This window comes from Mobula hypostoma, chromosome 8 (assembly GCF_963921235.1).
Source record: "Mobula hypostoma chromosome 8, sMobHyp1.1, whole genome shotgun sequence".
In the NCBI taxonomy this organism is placed as follows: domain Eukaryota; kingdom Metazoa; phylum Chordata; class Chondrichthyes; order Myliobatiformes; family Myliobatidae; genus Mobula; species Mobula hypostoma.
This window is the reverse complement of record NC_086104.1, coordinates 129,931,158-129,955,759: the sequence shown is the minus strand read 5'-3', so window position 1 is coordinate 129,955,759 and position 24,602 is coordinate 129,931,158. Positions and strand designations below refer to the sequence as shown.

At 41.2% G+C, this 24,602-nt stretch overlaps 1 protein-coding gene across 4 annotated transcripts in view; it reads right to left on the bottom strand.

Annotated features, from left to right (window-relative positions):
* elmod3 (ELMO/CED-12 domain containing 3) overlaps nucleotides 1-19,321 on the bottom strand; it is a 31,256-nt gene extending 11,935 nt beyond the window's left edge. Inside the window, exons 1-11 of one of the 4 annotated variants that reach the window (XM_063056829.1) lie at nucleotides 19,235-19,321; nucleotides 18,706-18,866; nucleotides 17,783-17,945; nucleotides 13,251-13,992; nucleotides 10,072-10,140; nucleotides 8,124-8,201; nucleotides 7,921-7,990; nucleotides 7,059-7,124; nucleotides 5,587-5,610; nucleotides 5,375-5,463; nucleotides 421-544 (exon numbers count right to left, since the gene is read on the bottom strand). In XM_063056829.1, coding sequence (XP_062912899.1) covers nucleotides 421-544; nucleotides 5,375-5,463; nucleotides 5,587-5,610; nucleotides 7,059-7,124; nucleotides 7,921-7,990; nucleotides 8,124-8,201; nucleotides 10,072-10,140; nucleotides 13,251-13,292 — 562 coding nt within the window. In that variant the 5' untranslated portion in view covers nucleotides 13,293-13,992; nucleotides 17,783-17,945; nucleotides 18,706-18,866; nucleotides 19,235-19,321. The remainder of the gene's footprint in view (nucleotides 1-420; nucleotides 545-5,374; nucleotides 5,464-5,586; nucleotides 5,611-7,058; nucleotides 7,125-7,920; nucleotides 7,991-8,123; nucleotides 8,202-10,071; nucleotides 10,141-13,250; nucleotides 13,993-17,782; nucleotides 17,946-18,705; nucleotides 18,867-19,234) is intronic. The other 3 variants (XM_063056830.1, XM_063056832.1, XM_063056831.1) reach the window with 3 other exon arrangements.
* Between the last annotated feature and the right edge of the window lie 5,281 nt (nucleotides 19,322-24,602).

Sequence of the window (24,602 nt, the reverse complement as noted above, 5' to 3'; positions counted from 1 at the left end):
CACTTAAAGTTCAGTAAAATTTTCAAATCTCTGGATGGTTACATTGGGAAACAAATGATCCCATGAACAAGTCTGAGCTTCTTAATCATCCAGTTATGCAAGATACATTGAGAGCTTGATACCCACTGACACTTGCTAATCCAGCACTGGTTAGCCACAAGCTAGTTCTTGAAAGAGCCTCATAAGATATTGTATATATTGTGGGCATGCTATGTTGGCGCCAGAATGTGTGGCGACACTTGTAGGCTGCCCCAGCACATCCCAAGGTGTGTTGGTTATTAACGCAAACAACTCATTTCAGTGTATGTTTCGAGGGGTACACGTGATAAATAAATCTGAATGCTTCGTATTAACATGTTCACTGTAACAGAGGGAAAGTCCATCTTGCTTCATATCAAATATACTGCTTGCTGTACTCACACTGGCCAATTGCAAATACCAGATCCCGCTCTTCCTGCAATTCCTTGTGCAAACGTGGTGGGCCAAAGAGAAAATGGGTGATGGCAGAAAACCCTGTCCTGCGTACAGTTGGCTGGATGTTCTTCTGTAAGTTACAAATAAAATAGTCAGGTAGGTCCCCCAAACAACTTACAGATCCTGCCAGTTTGTAATACTCTACCCTTTATCCAATCTCTATGAACCCCATAAACACCTGCCATTCCAGATACCATCTCTGCTGAATCTTACCCTGAACTTGACAATAACTGAAAGTCTGAAACAAACTCCCTCAAGACTAAATGCACTTAAATGTGTTTTGCTTCTTTATTGAGTTATGTCTTATGTGTTTAACTATTCTTCCTCAGAGGAGGAGGGAGACCTAAGGGCATCCATATAATAATGAAGATGACCCATGCATTCTGCAACCACCATTTCATCCTCTTTGCCTGATCGCCTTAGTCGCTTCATAATAATACAACATTCAGTCCCTTTGTAAACAGATAAAGAAATTGGTGATATTTCCAGAAATGCAAATCAGTATGAAGGTCAGTGCCTGTAATTTCCCAATTTAATACTGATTAAATGGATGTTGTGTTGAGTGAGCTTAGTTAGAGGCAAGTTCTGCTTGAATCTACATGTCCTTAGCCATAATTCTTGTTTTTAAGATCCCCCTTTCCTAACATTCTACATAATGTCTCAGTAATGAACTGCATCTGTCAGTTATCTGGGCAGATCCTGCTACAGCCTCATGCATTCCTTCTCATAACACTAATGATCTTATTTTCATCATAAGAGTGTTATTCCTCACTTTCATATCATAGGCCAATGGCCAATATTCATAAACTAAATGGGTGGAGAAGAAAGACCCACAGACCCAATGAACTACAGTTGCAAGAAAAAAGATTGTGAACCTTTTGCAATTGCCTGGTTTTCTGCATTAATTACTCGTGAAATGTGGTCTGATCTTCATCTAAGTCACAATAATAGACAAACACAACTTCCTAAACTAATAACAAACAAGCAATTGTACCTTACATGTCTATATTGAACACATTGTTTAGTCACTCACAGTCTAGGCTGGAAAAAGTATGTGAACCCTCGTATTTAATAACTGGTAGAACCTCATTTGGCTCCACCAAATGTTTCCTGTAGCTGCTAGTCAGATTTGCACAATGGCAAGGAGGAATTTTGGACCATTCCTCCATATAAAACTCTTTCAGTTCATCAGTATTTCTGGGATACCTTGCATGAACAGCCCTCTTCAGGTCATGCCACAGCACCTCTGTTAGGTTAAGGTCTGGACTCTGACCTGGCTATTCCAAAACATGAATTTTCTTCTTTTTAAACCATTCTGTTGTTGATTTACTGTTGTTTTTCGGATCATTGTCTTGTTGTATCATCCAATTTCTATTAAGCTTCAGGTGACAGACCGCTACCCTGACAGTCTCCTGTAAAATGTCTTGATCCAATTTTGAATTCATTGTTTCCTCAATGATTGCAAGCTGCCCAGGCCCCGAGGCAGCAGAACAACCCCAAACCATGATGCTCCTTCCACCATGCTTCACAGTTGGGATGAGGTTTTGATGTTGATGTGCAGTGCCCTTTTTCCTCCAAATGCAGCGGTGTGCATTTCTGCCAAAAAGTTCAACTTTTGTCTCACCTATTCACAGAACTTTGTCCCAGAAGCATTATGGAACATCCAGATAGTCTTTTGCAAACTTGAGACATGCAGCAATTTTTTTTTGGAGAGCAGTGGATTCCTCCATGGTGTCCTTACACGAATACCATTCTTGTTCAGTGTTTTTCTTATAGTGGACACTTGAACAGAGACTTTAGCAAGTTCCAGAGATTTCTGCAGGTCTTTTGCTGTTACCCTTCAGCATTGTACATTGTGCTCTTGGTGTGATCTTTCCAGGATGCCCACTCCTAGTGAGAGTAACAACACTACTGAATTTCCTCCATTTGTAGACAATTTTTCTTCCTGTGGTCTGATTAACACTCAGGTCTTTAGAAATGCTTTTGTAGCTTCTTCCAGCTACATGCATCTCTACAATTCTTGTAACGTCCTCTGAAAGTTGTTTTGCTCAAGGCATGGTGCATATAAACAGATCTTTCTTGAGAAGACCAATTTGTCAGTAACCTGACTTTGTGTGCCTTTTATTTTATAGGGCAGGACACCTCTACAAACCGCACTTCCAATCTTATCTCATTGTTTGGAATACCTGACTCCAAATAGCTTTTGTAGAAGGCATTACCCCAAAGTTCACATACTTCTTTGAACCTAGACTGTGATTGTTCAAATGGTGTACTCAGTATTGACAAGAAGTAGTACAATTGTTTATGTTATTCATTTAGATACATTGTGTCTGTCTATTATTGTGACTTAGATAAAGATCAGACCACATTTTAAGAGTAATTAATGCAGATAACCAGGGTTCACAAACTTTTGCAAAGGGTTCAAAAACTTTTTCCTGCAATTGTATATGACCTTCTTCCATACTGCAAAGGCCTAACTTTAAAACTCAAACTGAGAAAAGTCCAGCAGAATATTTTTGCTGACTTATGCATACCAAACCACTTTTCAAAGGAACATAATATTTATCATCCATAATTTTATGGCACAATTAAAAGATTTTTCAAAGATGTTTAACAAATTATCATTCAAGTCTGTACCTTCTCCTGCCAAGTCTTCTGCATTCATGATCCATATCTGGTGATATTTCTACTTCTAATCTTGAGAAAAGTTTCTTAAATTACATCTACTTTCTGTCTTACAATTAGTTTATCTGCCAGCCTGTTTGTATTGTATATTAAATTCTATAAGCATTCTTTCTATAATGTCTCTTCAACATGTCAACACAACTTGGCACTTTATTTGAATTCTATCCTAATTTATATATATTAATGTATCTTGAAGCCAACCTGTTTGTCTTGTGAACATTAACAAATAAAGGACAAGATAATCTAGCCGGTGTGCTTCTCTGTCAGAATACTGTCTTTTTGATGAGGCATTCAACTGAAGTCCTCTTTACCTCCAGGAAGAAAGATGAAACAGAACAGTACAGGCTACAAATCTGTTTCCAAAAAAAACCTGTAACATCTTCCCTATACTCCTCCAAACACATTAAAATTTCTTTAGCCAGAGGGTGATGAATCTGTGGAAGGCATTGCCACAGACAGCTCTGTATGCCTAGTCATTGGGTATATTTAAGGCAGAGATTGATAGGTTCTTGATTAATTGGCATCAAATGTTATGGGGAGAAGGCAGGAGAATGCGATTGAGAGGAATAATAAATCAGCCATGATGGAATGGCGGAGTGGCTCGATGGGCTGAATGGCCTAATTCTACTGTTGGGTCTTATGGTTTTAAAATCAAGTCACCTCTCATCCTCCTTCACTCCAAAGAGATAAGCCCTAGTTCGTCGATCAGTAATGGAACAAGTAAAGTTGAATGAACCCGTGGACTTCTCTCACCCCAATCTCTGAACTGTTCCCACAACCCATGGACTCACGTTCAAGCACTCTTCATCTCATGTTCTCAATATTTATTGTGTTTTTCAATAGGTACATTTAATCTCAGAGAAATGTATATACAATATACATCCTGAAATTCTTTTGCTTTGCAAACATCCACAAGAACAGAGGACAGCCCCAAAGAATGAATGACCAATGTTAGAACCCCAAAGCCCCCCCAGCTCCCCCTCCCATGTATAAGCAGCAGCAAAGCAATGGCACCCCCCCTTTCCCCCCACCAGTAAAAAAAAACATTGGCACCCTGCACCAAGCATGCAGCAGGGCATCAATAAAGACACAAACTTGCAGTACCCCAAAGACTACTTGTCGCCCAGTAATTCAACATACCACAGGCCCTCTCTCTCCCTAATAAGGGAAAAAGAGGTGTCCTCATTTCACAGGAAGAGGAGAGACATAACAAAACAACTCGTCAAATTTTTCCTCTTCTGTATTTGCACAGTTTCTTGTCTGTTGGTTGTTTGTCCACCTTGTTGGGTGTGGTCTTTTACTGATTCTATTACGGTTCTTGGATTTACTGAGTATGCCCGCAAAAAAAATGAATTGCAGGGTTGTATATGGTGACGTATATGTACGTTGATAATACACTTACTTTGAACTTTACTTAACTTTGAACATATCCTCATAAGGCATGCTTTCTAATCGAGGCAACTCTCCTTTGCAGCATCTCTAAAGCTTCCACATCCTTCTTATGAGGCCACTGGAACTGAACACACCACTCGCAAGTGCAGGCTAACCATAGTTTTATAGAGCTGCAATGTTACCTTGCAGCTCTTCTACTCAGTCCCCCAACTAATGAAGGCCAACACACCAGAGACCCACTGGAAAATAAGTAGATACATTCTCAAATCTCCTGGTTATTTATCCTTTCAATGAATATAATGAGCAGGTTGCATCCAGTGATGTCATGCCTCACCCAATATCATCAGCACATTATTTATCATATTGTACTTGCTATGCACTAACTGGACAGCACATTTTCTTTGGTTTTAGCAATAACTGCTGTACTTTTGCAATGAATGGCCATGAAGCACATCAGGACAGGTCAATGTCTTAACATGAGTGTACAAATACAACGTTGTTTATACACAGCTTGGGTTCAACAACTGGCGTTAAGACTAGAACAACCATTCTCAGTAACGTTTATGACCTGCAGCAGCAAAAAGCTCACAATAGAGGCTTCCACGATTTCATGGATTTCCATATCCTAAAAATAGCCTTGCTCCTGTCAGTACAGAATAGCTGATAAGAGTTATGATGGCCACATCATGTAATCTATCAAAGCTTTATTATAATAAAGAAAACTCAGTATAAAAGTAAAAAGTAATTTTCTTAACTAAATGAAACATCAAAATCAAGGAGTAAGTATTGTGCACTCAGTTTCCCTTTTCTTCTTTCCGCTTACCCTGTACTCATAGAGATCCGCCGTTTGGAAATGCTGAAGTGCTTCATTAAAGGAGATGAGCAGGGTGGATCCTGTGATATCAGTTGGACCTACAGGACAAAGAAGAAAGGTTACATTTACAACAAACCTACTGATGTTTCACACAAAACCAAAATCAAGTTAGCCTTAATACTGAATAAAAACAGCATGAATCTACGCAGGGTAATTCTTACCTTCCCGTTCCTCCAATGGTAATTCTGAAATTAAAGTAAAAATTACTCAGCCAGTAAAAGTGTACTGTTGCATGCATACTGCAAAGGTTCAATCATTCCCGAGTTGGGTGTATTTTTCCCTGCATTCTACTGATGTGTGCAATACGAACTTTCTATGGTAAGAGTTTTTAAAAACAGGGAATTGAAATATTCACTCCACCAACATTTATTTGACTCAGCACCATTGAGCTCATTGAGAAGGAGCAATGCCACAAGAAAGCAGCATCCATCTTCAAGGACCCCCACCATCCAGACCATGTTCTTCTTGTTGCTGCCATCGGGAAGGAGATACAGGAGCCTTAGGTCACATAGGTGTAGGAACAATTATTACCCTTCAACCATCAGGCTCATGAACCAGTGTGGATAACATCATTCACCCCAACACTGAACTGATTCCACAACCTATGGACTCACTTTCAAGGAATCTACAACTCATGTTCTCAGTATTATTTATTCACTTTTTTTTTTATAATGTATTTGCACAATTTGTCTTCCTTAGCATATTGGTTGTTTGTCAGTCTGTGTGTGTAGTATTTCACTGGTTACACTATATTTCTTTGTCCTACTGTGAAAGGCTGCAAGAAGATAAATTTCAGGGTAATATATGGTTTGATAATAAATTTACTTTGAACTTGGAACTGCATTTGCAAATGCAAAAAATTAGCCCACGAAAATAAGATTGGATAATTCTTAAAGGTGAAATCAGTCCACTGTGATGAAGAAACTTTACTAACCCAGCAGCCTTGTGTGAATGTGGTGTCTGTAAAAAAACTAAATTAGTTAAATGGTCAATAAAGCAAAAAAACTACATATTTTGTTAATAAGTTAGGTTTCCAATCAACGAAAGATGTGATCTCTGCCAAGAGTTTCCTGTTGACTTTATTTTTTTTCTACAGCAAACTCCACGGAGCAAAAAGCTTCCCACTTACAGGACGACTGGAAATGAACAGGATCTATGACTGCATCACTCCTATAATCGTGGAGCTGTGCCGACATGCACAGTGCTGCTGGCAATGCCTCCACCACTCCCAAGTGTTTATAATACTCTCAGGTTTATAATAGAAACAAGTTTGAGATTTTTTCATTTTACAGGGATTTTGACTGAATTTTTGTTCAATTCAAGTTATGAGGTCAAGATTCCCTTGCTTATTTTCTCTTTTGCATCGGAGCTGGTAGAAGACATATAACGAACTTCTATCACATCTGTCATTTAGTAAGTTCTGAGCTTGCAAATATGAACTGCTTTAAAAATCATTTAAAGATTTTTAAATAAATCAATTTATTGTGAGCTGTGAGATTAAAACAGAACTGTTACTTTTCCTTTGAGTACACATTTAAAACGATTAAGTTCTAACCCTTGTAAACTGCAGTGATGCAGACTAGCTTCCATTGTAACGGAAGGCAGGTGCAACCTGAAGAAAGTGGTATCTCACCTCTTTGTGCTGTTTCCAAAGCTTCCCACTCTGCCTCTGCCTGCAGCACCTCCAATGTCACTTCCGCTAGATAAAAACAGCAAGAATCAAAGTTAGGGAGACACAAGTGACTGCAGATGCTGAAATGTGGAGCAACAATGTACTGGAAGAACTCAGCTGGTCAAGCAACCTCAGTGGAAGGGACAGAATTTTCAACATTCTAGGTCAGAACACTGCATCAGGGCACAGCGAGTGTAAACACTTCCCTTTCACTGGTTAAAACCGTACACAAGAGCCATTTCTTCCCACTTCAGAATTCATGGGTAATCTAAGCACTTTTTTAATCATCTCCCCTACACAACTTCAAACACATTGCCTGAACCAACTTGTATCAGTACACTTACAACTATAATCTCTGCATTATTCAATTCTTTCATGTTTATAAAATAATATCAATAATACACAAGAGTACAGGACAATGATGGACTGTAAAACCCAACCAGCCTGAGTCAAAGAACTTCAATGGCTTGTGCATCACTACATACTCCCCACCCAGGTAATATTCTAGAGGACCAACAAACCATCTGAAAAATACAGGTGAACTAGAGAAGATCTAGAGAACTTTTCTGACTCCTTCAGCACTACTCCCATGTGTAATACATTAATTTACATTAAACAATATAACTCACCCATCTCTCTCAATTCACTACCTACACGCCAACTAATTTGCTTCCACTCAGCAAGGACAAAATATCTTTCCCTAGCTTATGCTGAAAGAGCATAACTGAGGTTGGCGTTTTAGGGAAGCAAAATTTCTGATGAAAGTTATCTTCACAAAAACCAACTTTCATCGCCCATATTAGACTTTGGAGAAAAGACTTGCCTTCACGTTTCTGCTCATCGCCACCTGCTGTAAGAGACTGTAGAAGGCCATTGTGTTTCAATGTAGAAATCTGGAAAGAGACCAACAATAATTATGAAGCAAATATCTCATAAGTCTCCAATCACTAAAATGGATAGTGGACAGCTATCGCATGGATTCAGTTTCAATCTGGCTGTTAAGTCTGGGAAACTCTTTCTACTCACAGGTATAGATTTCAGCACTGTTTTCCCGTTGCAGGCGTCATCAGTCACCTGTGGACGTAGACACAAACCCAGCAAACCCTGAAATGCACATAAGAAAAAACGTCATGGAAAGCATAAAGGAACTAAGGATGTTCTTGAAGTGAAGTGTGAATTACCAAAATACTAACTGCCTTTCTTTTGTAAACGTAAATGAGAAAGGTCTGCACTTTGTCAGGATCAGACCGTACACAAAGTTGGAGCTGCTGGCTAGTGCCTCTTAGTCCTGATGAATTACATCTCAAGATCTAACTAAGTGAAAGTAAAGTGAAAACAGATTTTCATCAAGATCAAACAGCACAGCTTTCACCTTCCATCTATAGCTCAATGCTGACCGGTTTCTTGTTGAGCTGATTGACAGCCCAGGTAAGGGATAGCTGACACGTTTTCATAATTACGGATTGTGTTTATTGAAACCAGAACTCTTTAAATTTGAGACTATGTAATGGAGGTGGCTGAGTAATACAGATGTGTCATAAGGGATACAAAAGTGGATAAATGCGTCAGTAATTTAGAAGCCATAAGAAAAATGCTGAAAACGTTGTCATATCTTTCATAAAATGTACAATTCAGTATTAGGCCATTCAGCCAAAATGATCTGTTACTTTGTAAACACTATATATGAACATCCTTTCCTTTATTTAACCCAATCAGTTTAAAAATCTTCTATCACTTTCTCCCTCAGTTATTTGTGTATGTGCGCTTTTACATTTTCTCAACTGGTTTAAGGGAATCATACCGATTTATTTGTTGCATTTATGATCTCTAATTTGAATACTTTAGTAAATAGAACTAATCTGTCTAAGCCCATCAAACATGCTCACAATTTTAAACACCTCTTTCAGCTCACCCTCCTTACTTCTCTAAACCCAACAGTCAAGATGGCGCTGACTTAGTTGTATTTTTAGGCTCATAGGGAAGGTTTTGGGGGCAGAGAGGGAAATTAAGGGTCAGGTTAGAGTTTAGGGGCAGGGATGTAGGGGAGTTAGAAGTAAGGTAGCAGCCTATGCCTCTGCTCTGCGGTCTATCCAGCGGCGAGGATGGGAAACAAAGGCTATTCATGGTCAGATGTTGGGCTGGCAGATCAGTGAAGACAAGGGCTTTTGCCCCCCGCCCAGGGCAGCAAGTCACCGGCAGGTTCCAGGATTGGAGTCCCATACAAGCAGGAGGCACGAAGGCCGGCGAACCCTCTGGTACACAAGCTGGGGAGAACAGAGTTCAAGGCCTGGAGTTAGGGTTCTAATTTGTCGCCACTGGCACGTCCTGGAGTCGATACCAAGGATTAGCGCCCCAAAGGTCTATCATAAGTCTGAAAGTCGCACCCCAATGGCTGGAGCCCCGAGCCCACCCACCAGGGAAGTTGAAGTCCCAAAGTCTGCAAGTCTGAATCCACTGGAGACTGAATGTGGCCAGTCCTGGGGGTTAGAGGACTGAGTATATGCTGGGATGAACGGGGCTGTTCTGCCTGGCAATGGTGGGCAGGCTATGTTGATGCCAGAATGTGTGGCAACACTTGCAAGCTGTCCCCAGAACATCCTTGGGTGTGTTCATTGTTAATGCAAACGGCACATTTCACTGTACGTTTTGATGTACGTGTAATAAATCTGAATCTGAATCCTACTGAGCTCCTGATATTAATGATGCACATTTCCCCATGCCTGAATATCATTTTCATATTTTAGTCCCACCCTGGTGTTAAGCTTAACACTTAACTTCCAAACCTGAAGATCTTTTGGCTAGTGTAAATTGAGTTCCTCCATTTCTGTGGCAAGTGAATACTAAGCCAATAACCACAAAATCCTATTTAACTTCTGTTGCTTACTCTCTTGATTCCCACTTCCAATCTCAACTGAACCTTGGACAATCCTCTCCCCACTCTCAGTAACATCATTAAGAGTAAAAAAAAACGTACATTTTTGTAACCATGCTGTTCTTGAAGTGCACCTGGGGCACAATTCCCAATGCCAGGAAAATTCAACACCTGCAGAGAACAAGTTATACAGTCATTTGCACTTGTATAAGCGGGTGGGTGACTAATACCTCCCCTTGCCAAGCTCATTTAACTAAATTATATTCAGATTGCACAATGCAGCAAAAAACAGCAAATAGGTGGAAAGGCTCATGCTGAAATCATATGATCATGCTACTCAAAAACGCCCCTAAAGGGCAGAAACCCGTGAGGCTCAATGCTTAGACTGAAATGGCTCTCATTTGAAATACTGATCTCACTACAGCAGAGTACAAGCAGTGCAAGGTAGTGAAACTATGGATGATATCAGATACTTTGACACTTGAGAGATTACAAGTAACAGCGTGTGACAGGGTTTACAGTATGAAACACTGTTAAAAGAACAAGATATAGTTAACGGAATGTAACTTGGCAGGAGAATATCATATTACATATATAAGGGTCAGAACAACCCAGGGAATCTATGGTGCAATGAAGAAATAATAAACTTTAACTGTGCAGCAAACAATGAGAATATAGCAGTACAGAATATTGCAATAAAAACTGAAAATGCAAGAACAACTCAGCAGGCCAGACAGCATCTATAGCAAGAGAAATAGTTGATGCTTCTGGCCTGACACCCTTCATCAGATCTGAGAAGCAGAGAAAACAAGTTAGTCTAGGTAGCAGAGAAAGTGGAGGAGGGCAAATGGTTGAGAAGACCATAAGAGCTTGAGACATAGGAGTGGAATTAGGCCATTCAGCCCATCAAGTCTGCTCCACCATTCCTTCACAGATTTATTAGCCCTCTCAACCTCATTCTTCTGCCTTCCCTGTAACCTTTGACATCCTGACCAATCACGAACCTATCAACCTCCACTTTAAATATATTCAATGGCTTGTCCTCCACAGCAGCCTGTGTCAATGAATTCCACAGATTCACTACCCTATGGCTGAAGAAATTCCTCTTCATTTCTGTTCTAAATGGACGTCCCTCTATTCTGAGACTATGCCCTCTGGTCCTAGAATCCCCCACTCTAGGAAACACCCTATTCAGTCTTTTCAATATTTGATAGGTTTCAAGATCTCTCCCTCATTCTTATAAATACTAGGGAGTACTGGCCCAGAGCCATCAAACACTCCTCATCTGGTAATCCTTTCATTCCCTGAATCATTCTTCTGAACCTTCTCTGGACCCTCTCCAATGACAGCATATCTTTTCTTTGATAAAGGGCCCAAAATTACTCCAAGTGCAATCTGACCAATGCCTTATAAAGCCTCAGAATTACATCTTTGCTTTTATATTCTAGTCCTCGCGAAATGAATGCTAACATTACATTTGTCTTCCTCACCACTGACTCAACCTTCAAGGAATCCTGCACGAGGATTCCCAAGTCCTTTTGCACCTCTGATTTTTGAACTCCGCCCCCCTCCCCCACCACCACCACCACCGTTTAGATAGTCAACACCTTTATTCCTGCTACCAAAGTGAATGCCCATACACTTCCCAACACAGTGGTCCATCTGCCACTCCTTTGGGAGAATGGGCAATCTGTCTCAGTCCCTCTGCAGACTCCTAGCTTTCTCAACACTACCTGCTCCTCCACCTAACTTCATATTAGCCCTCAATTCCATTATCCATACAACATTAAAAGAAGCGATCTCAACACCAACTCCTGCGGAACACCACTGGTCACCAGCAGCCAACTCAAAGGGCTTCCTTTATTTGCACTCTTTGCCCCTGCTTTAAGAAAAGGATATTACAATGAGGTAAGATACTGTAACATCACGTATACAGAGAAAGCACAGGATTTAGAACCAGTGCGGGAGGTAGTAACAGAAAATGAATTTGTATTTAGAATCAGATTCATACAGCACAGAGAAACTTTTTGGCCCATCCTGTCTATACTGCTCATCAAGTACACATCCATACTAATCCCAATTTACAAGACTCAGCCCTAGCGTTCTATGCCAATAAGATTTCAAAGATTACAAAACACTTTAGAAAATGAAAGACTTTTGAAATATAATCAATATTGTAGTGTAGGAAAATACAGCAGTAAGGGCCCACACAGAAATGAAATAGCTTGGAGCCCACAGATAATAGGTAACGAGATCACAAAGTTCCACATTATCCATTGAAATTGGGATACCTCGGCTTGATTTAAAGAGGAAGGCAAAGTTTTTGTCTTGTGTAGTCATCTGAAAGATGGTGGAGACTTCAATCTATAACTTTCTGACCTTTAGGCAAGTGTGTACTACTGATGCAAGTTGCCATACAAGACCACAAGATACAGGAGCAGAATTAGGCCATTTAGCCTATCGAGTCTGCTCCACCATTTCATCATGGCTGATCCATTTTTCCTCTCGGCCCCAATCACCTGCCTTCGCCCCCCCGCCCCATCTTCACCATATCCTTTCATGCCCTGGCTAATAATCTATCCACCTTTACCTTAAATATACATAAAGATTTGGCCTTCCACAGCTACCTGTGGCAACAAATTCCACAAATTCACTGCTCTCTGACTACAGAAATTCTTTCTCATCTCTGTTCTAAAATGAGTCTCTGTATTCAGAGGCTGTCCCCTCTGATCTTAGACTCTCCCACCATAGGAAACACCCTCTCCACATCCACTCTATCAAGGCCTTTCACCTTTTGGTAGGTTTCAATGAGGTCGCCCTTCATTCTTCTGAATTCTAGCGAATACAGGCCCAGAGCCATCAGATGCTTTTCATATATCAAGCCATTCAATCCTGAAGTCATATCAGCAAGTTGCATCAGGAACCATAACAATGTGAACTATACCAACAACCTGGATACATTAATGTGTGCACCTGATAATGCATGCTTTACCCAATAGTGTGAATATGCTCACACTCAAAAATACATACCAGGAGAATACAGGATTTACTGGTGTTCACAGTGCATACACTACCACTGTGAGATCTACAAACAACGGGATACTACACCAGTATCTCACACAGTAGCACTGTAGGCTAACGTAACCTTGTCTCACTTTACTTCTTGATCAGCATTAATTATTAAGAAGATATTTTTACCATGTGTATTCTGTAATTATTCACACAGCTGGATCTAAGTCAGGTACTGTGTCTGTCCAATTCCCTCCCTTTGATTCACATACCTTCTCCTTCGTCTCAGTTCTACAAAGCTGGTCCCCGTCCATTGTTTTTTGCAGGTTCCTATGGCAATGGGTGTTGCTTCTGCTCAGGGATGCCGAAGAGGTTTTCAAACCATATGCTCCCTATGCACAGGCTGAAAATAGGAATCTCTTAACTCTTCTCAACAAAGTGCCTTGGATTCAGGGTAGCAGTTTACCAGCACAGAACAAAACCAGAACTCTTCAACAGCTGATATCTGGATTTGTGTAGAAATTAACCTACACATCTTTATAGCCAAATGATCTCAAGTCTCTCACAAGAAAGAAGTCTGATCCTTTTATATAATGTCTTCTGCATTAATTCCTGTTGCCTTGTTCAGTGGTTGTACAGTTAAGGAAGGTGCAGCTGGAGTTCCTGTTGTATGTGCAGTGACGATAAGCACTAGCCAACTCATATACAGCACAGGAAGCTGACAATGAATTTATTACAAAATGCAGCCATTTAATTTGATGTGTGCTGCACAAAGGGAAATATGTGTTGCTTTTTTAGTGAGGAAACACTATCCTTTGTATGCCACACTCAAACCACAAAATCTGGTATAAACATTTGTTCAATGATGTTCAGAGCCTTGCAGTCGGGGTCTTAGTTGTTGTTATAGTGGTCCCTTGGGTTTTTGTGCTGAATGATTGAAGAACTCCTTCGATTTTCTAGCAACTTTTCATCCTTTCAAAGATCTAATTTAAATTTGATTGACGCAGAATCTCTCTGAAGAAAATGACATAAAAACAGTAAAAGTAAACTAAAAGCCAAGCATTTGTATTCATTCCTGCTTAGGATTTACCCACAGACTTACATATCTTCTTTATCTATAGTTCCTGCCTATTCCAATGCACCTTGGTGTAGAGAAGCACTATATTTGAAAGTTCAGTTGTAATATACACTGGGGGTGGGGTTGGTCTCGAGTTAGAAAGTGCACTGTATATGAGAAAGATTTGGGCGTCTTGGTAGACTCATCATTATCAGCATCTAGACAATGCACATAAGTGACAATAGGAAGGCTGATAGAAAGTCGGGTTATATAATGCACTTAGTGGAGTTCACGTCTAGGGATATTCTCCTCAAGCTGTATAATGCGCTTGTGACACCACACCTTGGGTACTGTGTACAATTCTGGTCTCCATATTGTGTGAGGGATATGAAGGCACTGGAGCCAGTTCAGAGAAGGGTGACTAGGCTCGTTCTAGATCTGTAGGGTATGAGCTATGAAGGAAGATTGAAAGAATTAAGTCTTTTAGCCTAAGTAAATGTAGAGTGAAAGGAGAATGATAGAAGTGTTCAAAATCATTACGGATATAAGTAAAGTGGATGCCAGCATCAAGGAGACGGGGCCATAGGTGGAGACTGGTTAAGGAGAGATTTCAGACCAACACCAGGAAGTGTTTCCTTACACAGCGAGTTTTGGACTCATGGAACAAACTACCTAGTTGTGTAGTTGAGAATAGTACCTTTGAGACTTTCAAATTGAACTCGATAGTTATTTCAACACACCATGTGAATAGGAATTTGGCAAGCTTTGTTGAGCCGAATGGCCTGTTCTTGTCAAAAACTTTCTAATATTCCAAGGTAATTTTGTTATCAAAGTACACTGAGATTCTTTTTCTTGCAGGCATTCACAGTAGAACCAAGAAATACAATAGAATCAATGAAAAACTACACACAAAGACTGACAAGCAACCAAATCAATCAAAAAATGAAGTCAAACTGTGCAAATACAAAAATAATAATAAATAAACGAGTAAATAAATAATACTGAGAACATGAGTTGTATAGTCCTTGAAAGTGATCTGGTAGGTTGCGTTCAGTGATCAATATTTCAGCACTTCACCCAAAAAGAGTATTTTACGAGTGACTACAAATAGTAAGTGTTAGCAGGATACAGAGAGAATCACTTGTGTGAGGATAACACTTGCTTTCCTCACACAATACCTGCACATGCAATCTTCCTAATAAGAGTTACTGGACAGGGATCAGACACAGAAACCACAGCTTAGGAGTCTGGCTACCTTCTGAATGGCAAAGGTCTCAGGAATTGTTTCAGTGACTGCAGTACGGAGTGTAATAATCACATGACCAGAAATGATCACTTTGTAACTTCTGAGTTAGGTCTCAAAGGTAGGACTACGTATATGCCAAGTGAAACGTCACTGGTAAGAATATGATTTGTCAAATTTTTAACAGCTTTGGTTGTGAGGAAATTAAATCACGGGAAGAAGGAGAGAATCTTTATTAGTACTACCTGACATTTCTAATATATATTCAAAATTAAAACGTGTTGAAAACAGACCACAGGTTTCATCATTACCCGAAGGAGAAAACAAACGAATGTCTAATTTCTCAGACTATGAGAAATCCTTCCAATGTTGTCAAATCCATATTTTGTTCTTATTTCAGACTTGAATCAAGCTGCATTCAAAACCCATTTATTCTCTAATAACCAGGTTCTGTCCACAGTCAGAATAGGCCTTATATAGTCACACTCCAACTCATGAAGCAAGCAGACATTGGCTTCACACAATGAATTCCATGAGGATTTCATTAAAATTTCACCTTAACATGACTAATTGTTATGGAGGAAATAAAACCTCTGTTTGTTTCTTCTGAACTAAAGCTCATCAATAAAACAAGATCTACTCTTCACTTGCACTGTCTGATTCACCTACAGAAACCAAGATGTCCAGTCTTTTGAGTGAATTCCATCTTTTTAAAATTCAGACCATAAAAGTGGAGATCTTCAACTACCTGATACGTCACATGTCCCCAAACCAGCCACAGGACAACACTAAAGGCAGATCTCAGTACAATCTCTCAACTGACATACACACTACAACTGACGACAAAATCATAAAAGCACAGAAACAAACTTTCCAGCCCACATTGTCTATGCTGACCATGATGCCCGTATACGCCAACCTATTTATCTGCATTAGATCCATGTCCCTCTAGGATTTTTCTATCCAAGTATGCCTCTTAAAGATTGTAATTGAATCCATCCCCTCCTCCACCTCAGCAGATTGTTCCAGGTATTTACCACAATTACCTCCTTTAAATTTTGTGCCTGTCACCTTAAATCTGTGCCCTCTAGTTCTAGACCGAGCCTATATATTATGGAGGCCAACGTCGAGTTATTTGTAGAGGGACAGCACAGTGACATAGCAGGTGGAGCCAATTTCTCACAGCTCTTGCAGTCCAAGTACAACCTTTGTGGAGTTTGTGCACTCTCCTTGTGCTCTCATGGGTTTTCTCCAAGTGTTCTGGTGAGCTAATTGGCTACTGTAAGTTACCCATTGTCCATGTGGGAAGAAGGAAATTGGTGGTGAAGAGGACAGTTGATGGTTAAATGGGAGAGAATATGATACAGGGAGATGTGGACGAGTGGATGGGATTACACTGAGAGCTAGCACAAATTTAACAGGCTAAATGACCTTCTGATTTCAGAAATCAGAAAACTTGGTAGCTCAAGTTGAAATGTAAAGCATAATGTTTAACAACCATTAGATAAAGCAGCAGCTGAAACCATAGATATTTCATTAAAATGATGACATTTTTAGCTAATAATGTCCCAAAGTCATAATATTTAGAATAAAATTATAAAATACAGAATCTGCAGTATTTTACTTTTACATGAAATAATACAAATTATCAGCTCAATGACCAAGAGATGAAATAATGAATAGTGATAAAATTATGGATTAATTTTATTTTATTTAGAGATACAGTGCAGAACCTGCCCTTCCAGCCCAACAAGTGGCACTGCCCAGCCACCAACTATTTAACCCTATCCTAATCACAGGACAATTTACAATGACCTTTTAACCTAATAACCGGTACATCTTTGGAATATATCTAATGGTGAAACATTACTCCTTATTTGGAGTCAATGAGAACCCCAACACAGAGATGCTTGAAATACAGGTTGATATTACACTTGCTCCAGATGGAGAGTTTCAGATCTGACCCCAGTAATAGAGTGGCAAGAGGTAAAGACAGGGTGTCAAAGCTAGTGGATCCATGGTTGTAACTAGAGGCTGAGGAAATATTTGCAAATCTCACTTGGAGGACATTGTGAGACTAATTAAAGCAAGGTATCACAAAAGAGGGGGTTCACCTTGCCAAAGCAAAAAAATAAACCATTGTAAGAACTCAGAAGGCCAAGCTGCATCTGTAGACACAAAGGGATGGTTGACATTTCAGGTTGAGACTCTTTGCCTCCACAATATTGTGCCTGATCTGATGAGTTCTTCTTGCAGTTCAATTTTTGGTCCAGATTCCAATATCTGCAGTCTCTTATGTCTTCCTCCTCTCATCTTTCCATAAGAAGCATGAACAATATCAATTGGCCAATTCCAAAAAAATACTAATTTTATTTCACAATTTTTGTCCTGGATTATTTTGATTCTATGATTTTCACAATTAGGTAAATATTTATCTTGCAGCATGGCATTACATTAACCCTGTCTGCAGTGTCATTGCTTCCATTGCATGGTGCTTCATTTACCGTCAATATTGCTCCTTCAGGATCATTGTTGACTTTGCCATTCTGTTAGCATTAATAATTCTCCATTTGCTATTAGATCCAGTCACGATCATCATAATACTACCATGTTGCTCATTCTTTTGCCCTTCTATGTCCAGAGGATACACCTATAAATACAGAGCATCTGACAAAAAAAAAATCACAGAACTATGCCATGGACGGTCCCAGGTCTGACTGCCTGTAAGCAAATAAATCTCAAGGTTGTATAACTTATACATTGTTTGATGGTAAATGCACTTTGAAAATTCGAAAGGAGGAGAGTTGGACATGGGGCTAGCAACCTCATCACATAAAAAATCACCAATGCTACAGAAATGCCAACAGAAGCTCCAAAGAACTCATACCTGGGAGAGTAGGTGTCTCGAAGATGGGCTACACCTGGGAACAATTTGAAAGACTAGCCCAGGGCAAAGGACTCTGGTGAACGATGGTCCAGCAGGGGGTGGTGGGGTAAGAAGATGACGACAAATCACAGGGCAAAGACAAGTGGGGAGACAGGCTTGAATGCCTGAATAAGCAATACTTACCAAAATCAAAAGCCCTTGCCCATTGGAATCAAATGCTTTGATTTCTTCATGGTGCTTTGGAAAGGTTTAACCTTTTACATCAACAACAAAAGGTCAGATAAAAACAGATCTGAGAAAATGGCGAGATACTTTCTTCTATCCCTGGGCCCACAACAGAGGTCAAGAGGCTAACCCAGATACTGTCAAGGGATTTGGGCAGATGAAAAGACAATAAGACCAGGCTAAATTGAAGCATACATTAACATATATCCATATCTTCATTTAAGACAGCACTAACATCTCCAAGGAGATTCAATTCACTTGATCTCACCTACCAAAAACCAAATTAAGACCATTTCTTTTTGAGGTATTTCTAACCTGGTTCATCCCATCGCCAATGGAACCAGTTTAGCAAGCCCCTCATTTTTCTAGAGTACCTATTGGGAAAGACTGAACTCTTTGTTGTGACATGGGTTCCCCGAAAAATGGCCACTCTCCAGTTCTGCGTGCTCCCGTCTTCCCTTAAGGATTGGAAGTGCCTGCAGGAGAGGGGTTCGAACAGGAAGAGGTGGAAAATGAATTGGTAAAGCTTCGCCTGCAATGTAAGAGTAACACATTGACCCAGATTCAACATGGAGCTATGAAAATGGCAATACCCAAAACGGTGAAATTAAACACAAGCAACTCAGCAGCAATTGACCCCTCGGTGAATTATACATTAAATTATATTTTTATGAATAATCTCAATACAATTCAGATTAACCCTGGCATTTCCAGATTTGATTCGCGTCATGATAATCTTTGTTTTGAGCCCTTGATACTTCATCACACCTTATAAAACGCGGACAGTAACATGTTTAATACTATACGTTTTGCTGTTAAATTATTTTTACAATGTTTTCTTTACCTCCACTCACTCTCCCGCTCCAATCTCAGCCGCTATTTAACAGCCGTCCACCGAATACGCATGCGCCGTGCGCCTGTTGCCGCCGGGAATTGTAGTCCTTTTCCTGGCATCTGACAGTCAGGTGGTTCGAGAATGAATACATTTCCCAGGATGCAGCACGGAGCAGTAACCGCGTCTCCACGGAGTCTCACCCCGCAACAGCGCTGAGAGACTTCTACAGGAAGTCGCAGGAGACAAGAAAAACGACAACGCGAAACTCAAAAAAACATAGTACGTTTAAAGTACAGTATCGTAGTCATTGCTGTAAACAGATATAATTCACTTTATCCTTCAAAATTAGTAGACGTACATTTCCATAATTGATCTCATATACATTGAAATGTAAAGTAAACATGGCGCATTCTATATAACTATTCCATATCACCTAAAAAGGGCCTATAATTTGATTCAGCCAGTTGGTCTGCCTTGCTCTGCACCACCACTTACCAATGACACCTGTCTGAAACATCCAAAACACAAAATACTCTGCAGACGCTGGGGTCAAAGCAACACTCACAACACGCTGGAGGAACCCAGCAGGTCGGGCAGCATCCGTGGAAACGATGAGTCGATGTTTCAGGCCAGTCCTGACGAAGGGTTCCGGCCCGAAACGTCGACTCGTCGTTTCCACTGATGCTGCCCAAACTGCTGAGTTCCTCCAGCGTGTTGTGATATGAAACATCCAGCCGATTAACTAATTTTGCGCTGTGAAGGCACAGAAGTTGGGATATTACTTTAATAAATGAACCTTTGAATTCAATATTTGCATTCTCAGAGACTCACAGAACCAAAAGAATTCAAAATATGCAACGAAGTTGGACGGGTGAAATGTACACATCCACAGAACCAGATAATACATCTTGGACCTTTTCTAATATCATACTGGAAAATAAAATCATATAAAATCAAATAAAACCCCAATCCAGTCCTGCAATTTCCTTAATAATTTCCTCAGCAGTTTGAGAAATTGTATAAATGGGTTAGGACCAATGCTCTGAACCAGTTTGGGTATTTAGCGTGCAGAGTGTGACAGGAAAGATACTAGAATGGACAGAAGGTTGGCTAACCGGTGGAAGGTAAAGAGTGGGACCTTTTCTGGTTGGCTGATGGTGACTAGTGGTGATCCGCAGGGGTCAGTTTTGGGTCTGCTACTTATCATGTTATATGTCAATTGTCTCAATGATGGAATTGATGGCTTTGTGGCCAAGCTTGCAGATGATTCAAAAGCAAGTGAAGAAGCCAAGTAATGATGAGAAAGCAGGGAGTTTGCAGAAGGACTTAGGCGAATGGGCAAAGAAGTGGCAGATGGAATACAATGTAATGAGGTGTATAGTTATGCGCTTTGGTAGAAGGAATAAAGGCATAGATTATTTTCACAATGGGGAGCAAGTTCAGAAATCAGAGGTGGGACTTCTGGTGCGGGTTTCCCTGAAGATTAATTGGCAGGTTGAGTCCGTGGTAGGGAAGGCAAAATAAAATGATAGCGTTCATTTCAAGAAGACTAGAAAATAGAAGCAAGAATGTAATACTGTAACACTCACAATACGCTGGAGGAACTCAGCAGGTCGGGCAGCATCCACGGAAATGATGAGTCGACGTTTCGGGCCGGAACCCTTCATCAGGTCTGAAGAGGGAAGGGGCAGAGGCCCTATAAAGAAGGTGGGGTAGGGTTGGAAGTAGAAGGCTGGTAGGTTCAGTTGAAAAACCAGTAATCTGAAAGACAAAGAGGTGGGGGAGGGGAAGCAGGGAGGTGATAGGCAGGAAAACAACACCTCATATACCGTCTGGGTAGTCTCCAGCCCCTTGGTATGAACATAGAATTCTCCAACTTCCTGTAATTCCCTCCCCCTCCCTTCCTCTATCCCCATGTCACTCTGCCCCCTCCCCCAACTGCCTATCACCTCCCTCATGGTTCCGCCTCCTTCTACTACCCATTGTTTTCCTGCCTATCACCTCCCTGCTTCCCCTCTCCCACACCTTTGTCTTTCAAATTACTGGTTTTTCAACTGAACCTACCAGTCTTCTCCTTCCGACCCTCCTCCCACCTTCTTTAAAGGGCCTCTTCCCCTTCCCTCTTCAGTCCTGACGAAGGGTTCCGGCCCGAAACGTTGACTCATCGTTTCCACGGATGCTGCCCGACCTGCTGAGTTCCTCCAGCGTACTGTGAGTGTTGCTTTGATCCCAGCATCTGCAGATTATTTTGTGTTAATGTAATACTGTGGCTTTATAAGGCATTATAAGCCATAGGTCAGACTACAAATGGAGGAAAGTGAGCAGTTTTGGACACCTTATCTAAGAATGGATGTACTGGTATTGGAGAGGGTCCAGAGGAGGTTTATGAGAATGAACGAGTTGATGTATGAGGAGCAATTATGGCTGTGGGCGTGTATTCACTGGAATTTAGATAGTTAGTCGGGGGGGGGGAATATCTCATTTAAACCTGCTGAATGTTTAAAGGACATGAGTCGACTGTACTCTTTCCCTAGATGCTGCTGGGTCTGCTGAGATCCTCCAGCATTGTGTGTGTGCTGCTTGAATGTTTAAAGGCTAAGGTGGAGGGGATGTGCAGGGAATATTTCCAATAGTGGGAGACTCTAGGACCAGAGAGCACAGGCGCAGAATAGAAGGACATCCCTTTAGGACTGTGGCTAAGCACAGCTCCAATGCCAGATTCAAGTTTGCTGATGACCCCACTGTCACAGGCTGAATCAAAGGTGGTGACGAATCACCATATAGGAGGGAGGTTGTAAATCTGGCTGAGTCGTGCCATAACAACAACCTCTTACTCAATGTCAGCAAGACCAAGGAGCTGATTATTGAGTTCAGGAGGAGGAAACCAGAGGTCCATGAGCCAATCCTCATTGGAGGATCAGAGCTGGAGATGATCAGCAACTTCAAATTTCTCAGTGTTATCATTTCAGGGGCCCTGCCCTGGGCCCAGCAGAGAAGAGCAATTACTTCCTTCAAAACTTGTGACAGTTCTGCCTGACATCTAAAATTTTGACAAACATCTATAGACGTTTAGTGGAGAGTATATTGACTGGCTGTATCATAGTCTGGTAAGGAAACACCAAAGCCCTTGAACAGAAAATCCTACAAAATGTAATGGATTTGGCCCAGTCCATCGTGGGAAAAGCCCTCCCTGTCATTGAGCACATCTACACAAAACATTGTCACAGGAAAGCAGCATCCATCATCAGGGACCCACCACCACCCAGTACATGCTCTCCTCTCATTGCTGTCATCAGGAAGGAGATACAGGAGCCTCAGGACTCACACCACCAGGTTCAGGAGCAGTTATTATCCCTCAACCGGCAGGAACCATCACCCGGGACATGACCTTGTCTCACTGCTGCCACCATCAGGCAGGAGGTACAGGAGCCTCAGGACTCGCACCGCCAGGTTCAGGAACAGGTATTATCTGTCAACCAGCAGGAACCATCACACAGGACATGATCTTGTCTCACTGCTGCCACCATCAGGCAGGAGGTACAGGAGCCTCAGGACTCACACCACCAGGTTCAGGAACAGGTATTACCCTAATCCACCAGACTCTTGACCTAAAGAGGACAGCACCTCCCCCATCATTGAAATGTTCTCACGTTCATCTCTCTTCATCTCACGTTCACGATATTTATTGCTTGTTTATTTCTTCTTATTATTTCTTTCTTTTTGTATTTGCGAAGTTCTTTGTCTTTTGCACAATGGTTGAATGCCCAAGGAGGTGCAGTCTTTCAATTATTCTATTATGGTTATTATTCTACTACGGATTTACCGAGTATGCCCACAAGAAAAATGAATCTCAGGATTGTATATGGTGGCATCTGTGTACTTTGATAATAAATTTAGTTTGGACTTTGAACAGAGATGAAGAGGGACTCATTTTGCCAGAGGGTGGTGAATCTCTGGGACTCATTACCACAGGTAGCTGTGCAGGCCAAGTTACTGGATACATTGAAAATGGATGTCGATAGGTACTTAATTAGTCAGGGCATCAGGTGTTATGGGGAGAAGGCAGGAGGATGGGGTTGAGAGGGAAAAGTAAATCAGCCATGATTCAATGGTAGAACAACCTTGACAGGCCGAATGGCCTAATTCTGCTCCTATGTCTTATGGTCTTATTGGTCACCTGTATTACACCTGACTTCATACTCACTGTTGACGTAATGAATAAAACAGCACGTGCTGGATCTACTCAGCAAGTCATACAGGATCTGCGTAAGTGCGAACGGTGTTAATATCTCACACCATTGACCTTCCTTACAAAAATGCTGTGCTTTCACCTGGATAAACTTGCACTGGCTTGTTCAGTTGCCTCTCTCAGGTGCTCTTCTGCCTGATACTCCACCCCACTTTTAACAGGATATTTTTCCCTATCCTTAACTGGGAAAAATGTTCACTAGTACTCTATATCCATGCATTTCAAGAGTCATTCATTTGTAATCTATAATCTGTAGTCTGTTTGGATCACCATTAATAACATTTTTAAGAATCCACCCAAAATCAATGTAAGTTCAATTGGACAAGTACACAATATGAGACAGCACACACAAAATGCTGGGGGAACTCAGCAGGTCAGGCAGCATCCATGGAAATGAACAAACAGTGGATATTTCAGGCCGAGACACTTCTTCAGTACATATGGGAGTTGCTCAATGTAACTTTCGATTATCCCTTTGCACTGTCAGTGGTGCTGCGCAGAGGTGGTGCGGGTGATTGTTTTGGACATTTTTGTTCTGATCGCAAGACCCTGTTGGGCATTGTTAATGTGGAATACTGTGAGCCTGATTTACCGGTTCATTGGCGAGACCGACAGCAGAGGAGCTGGGTGGCCTCGGTGTGGTGCGGACCAGACCTCATTCATGTCTCAGGGTCACCTGCGGGAGGGGGCGCTGGAGCTGGCTGTGCGCCGCTGGAGTCCATGCTGGGCTGGGGTCTGGGGGCTGGCTCCTCCCATCGGTGCTGCTCTCCAGTGTTCGCTCAGTGCAAGACAAGCTGGTTTGAGTTCGTTTTCAGCTGCATGGCATGATATGAGGAACTGCAACAGACTGTTCTTGCAGAAACATGGCTCCAGGACAACATCAATCTATGGACCAGGACTTGGGCTATATTACTTTTTAAATAGTTTTTGTGCTGTCATAATTATACGTACTATATGTGCATTGTGCTGTGTGGGACTGCTGGGTATGTGTTTTACATCTTGGCCCCAGAGGAACACTGTTTCATTTGGCTATGTTCATGTGAATGGTTAAACATAAACTTGAACTTCACCAGCACCCCAAAGCATTCCTGCTCAGTACTGTGCCTGGAATTGCAGTCATTATTTCAA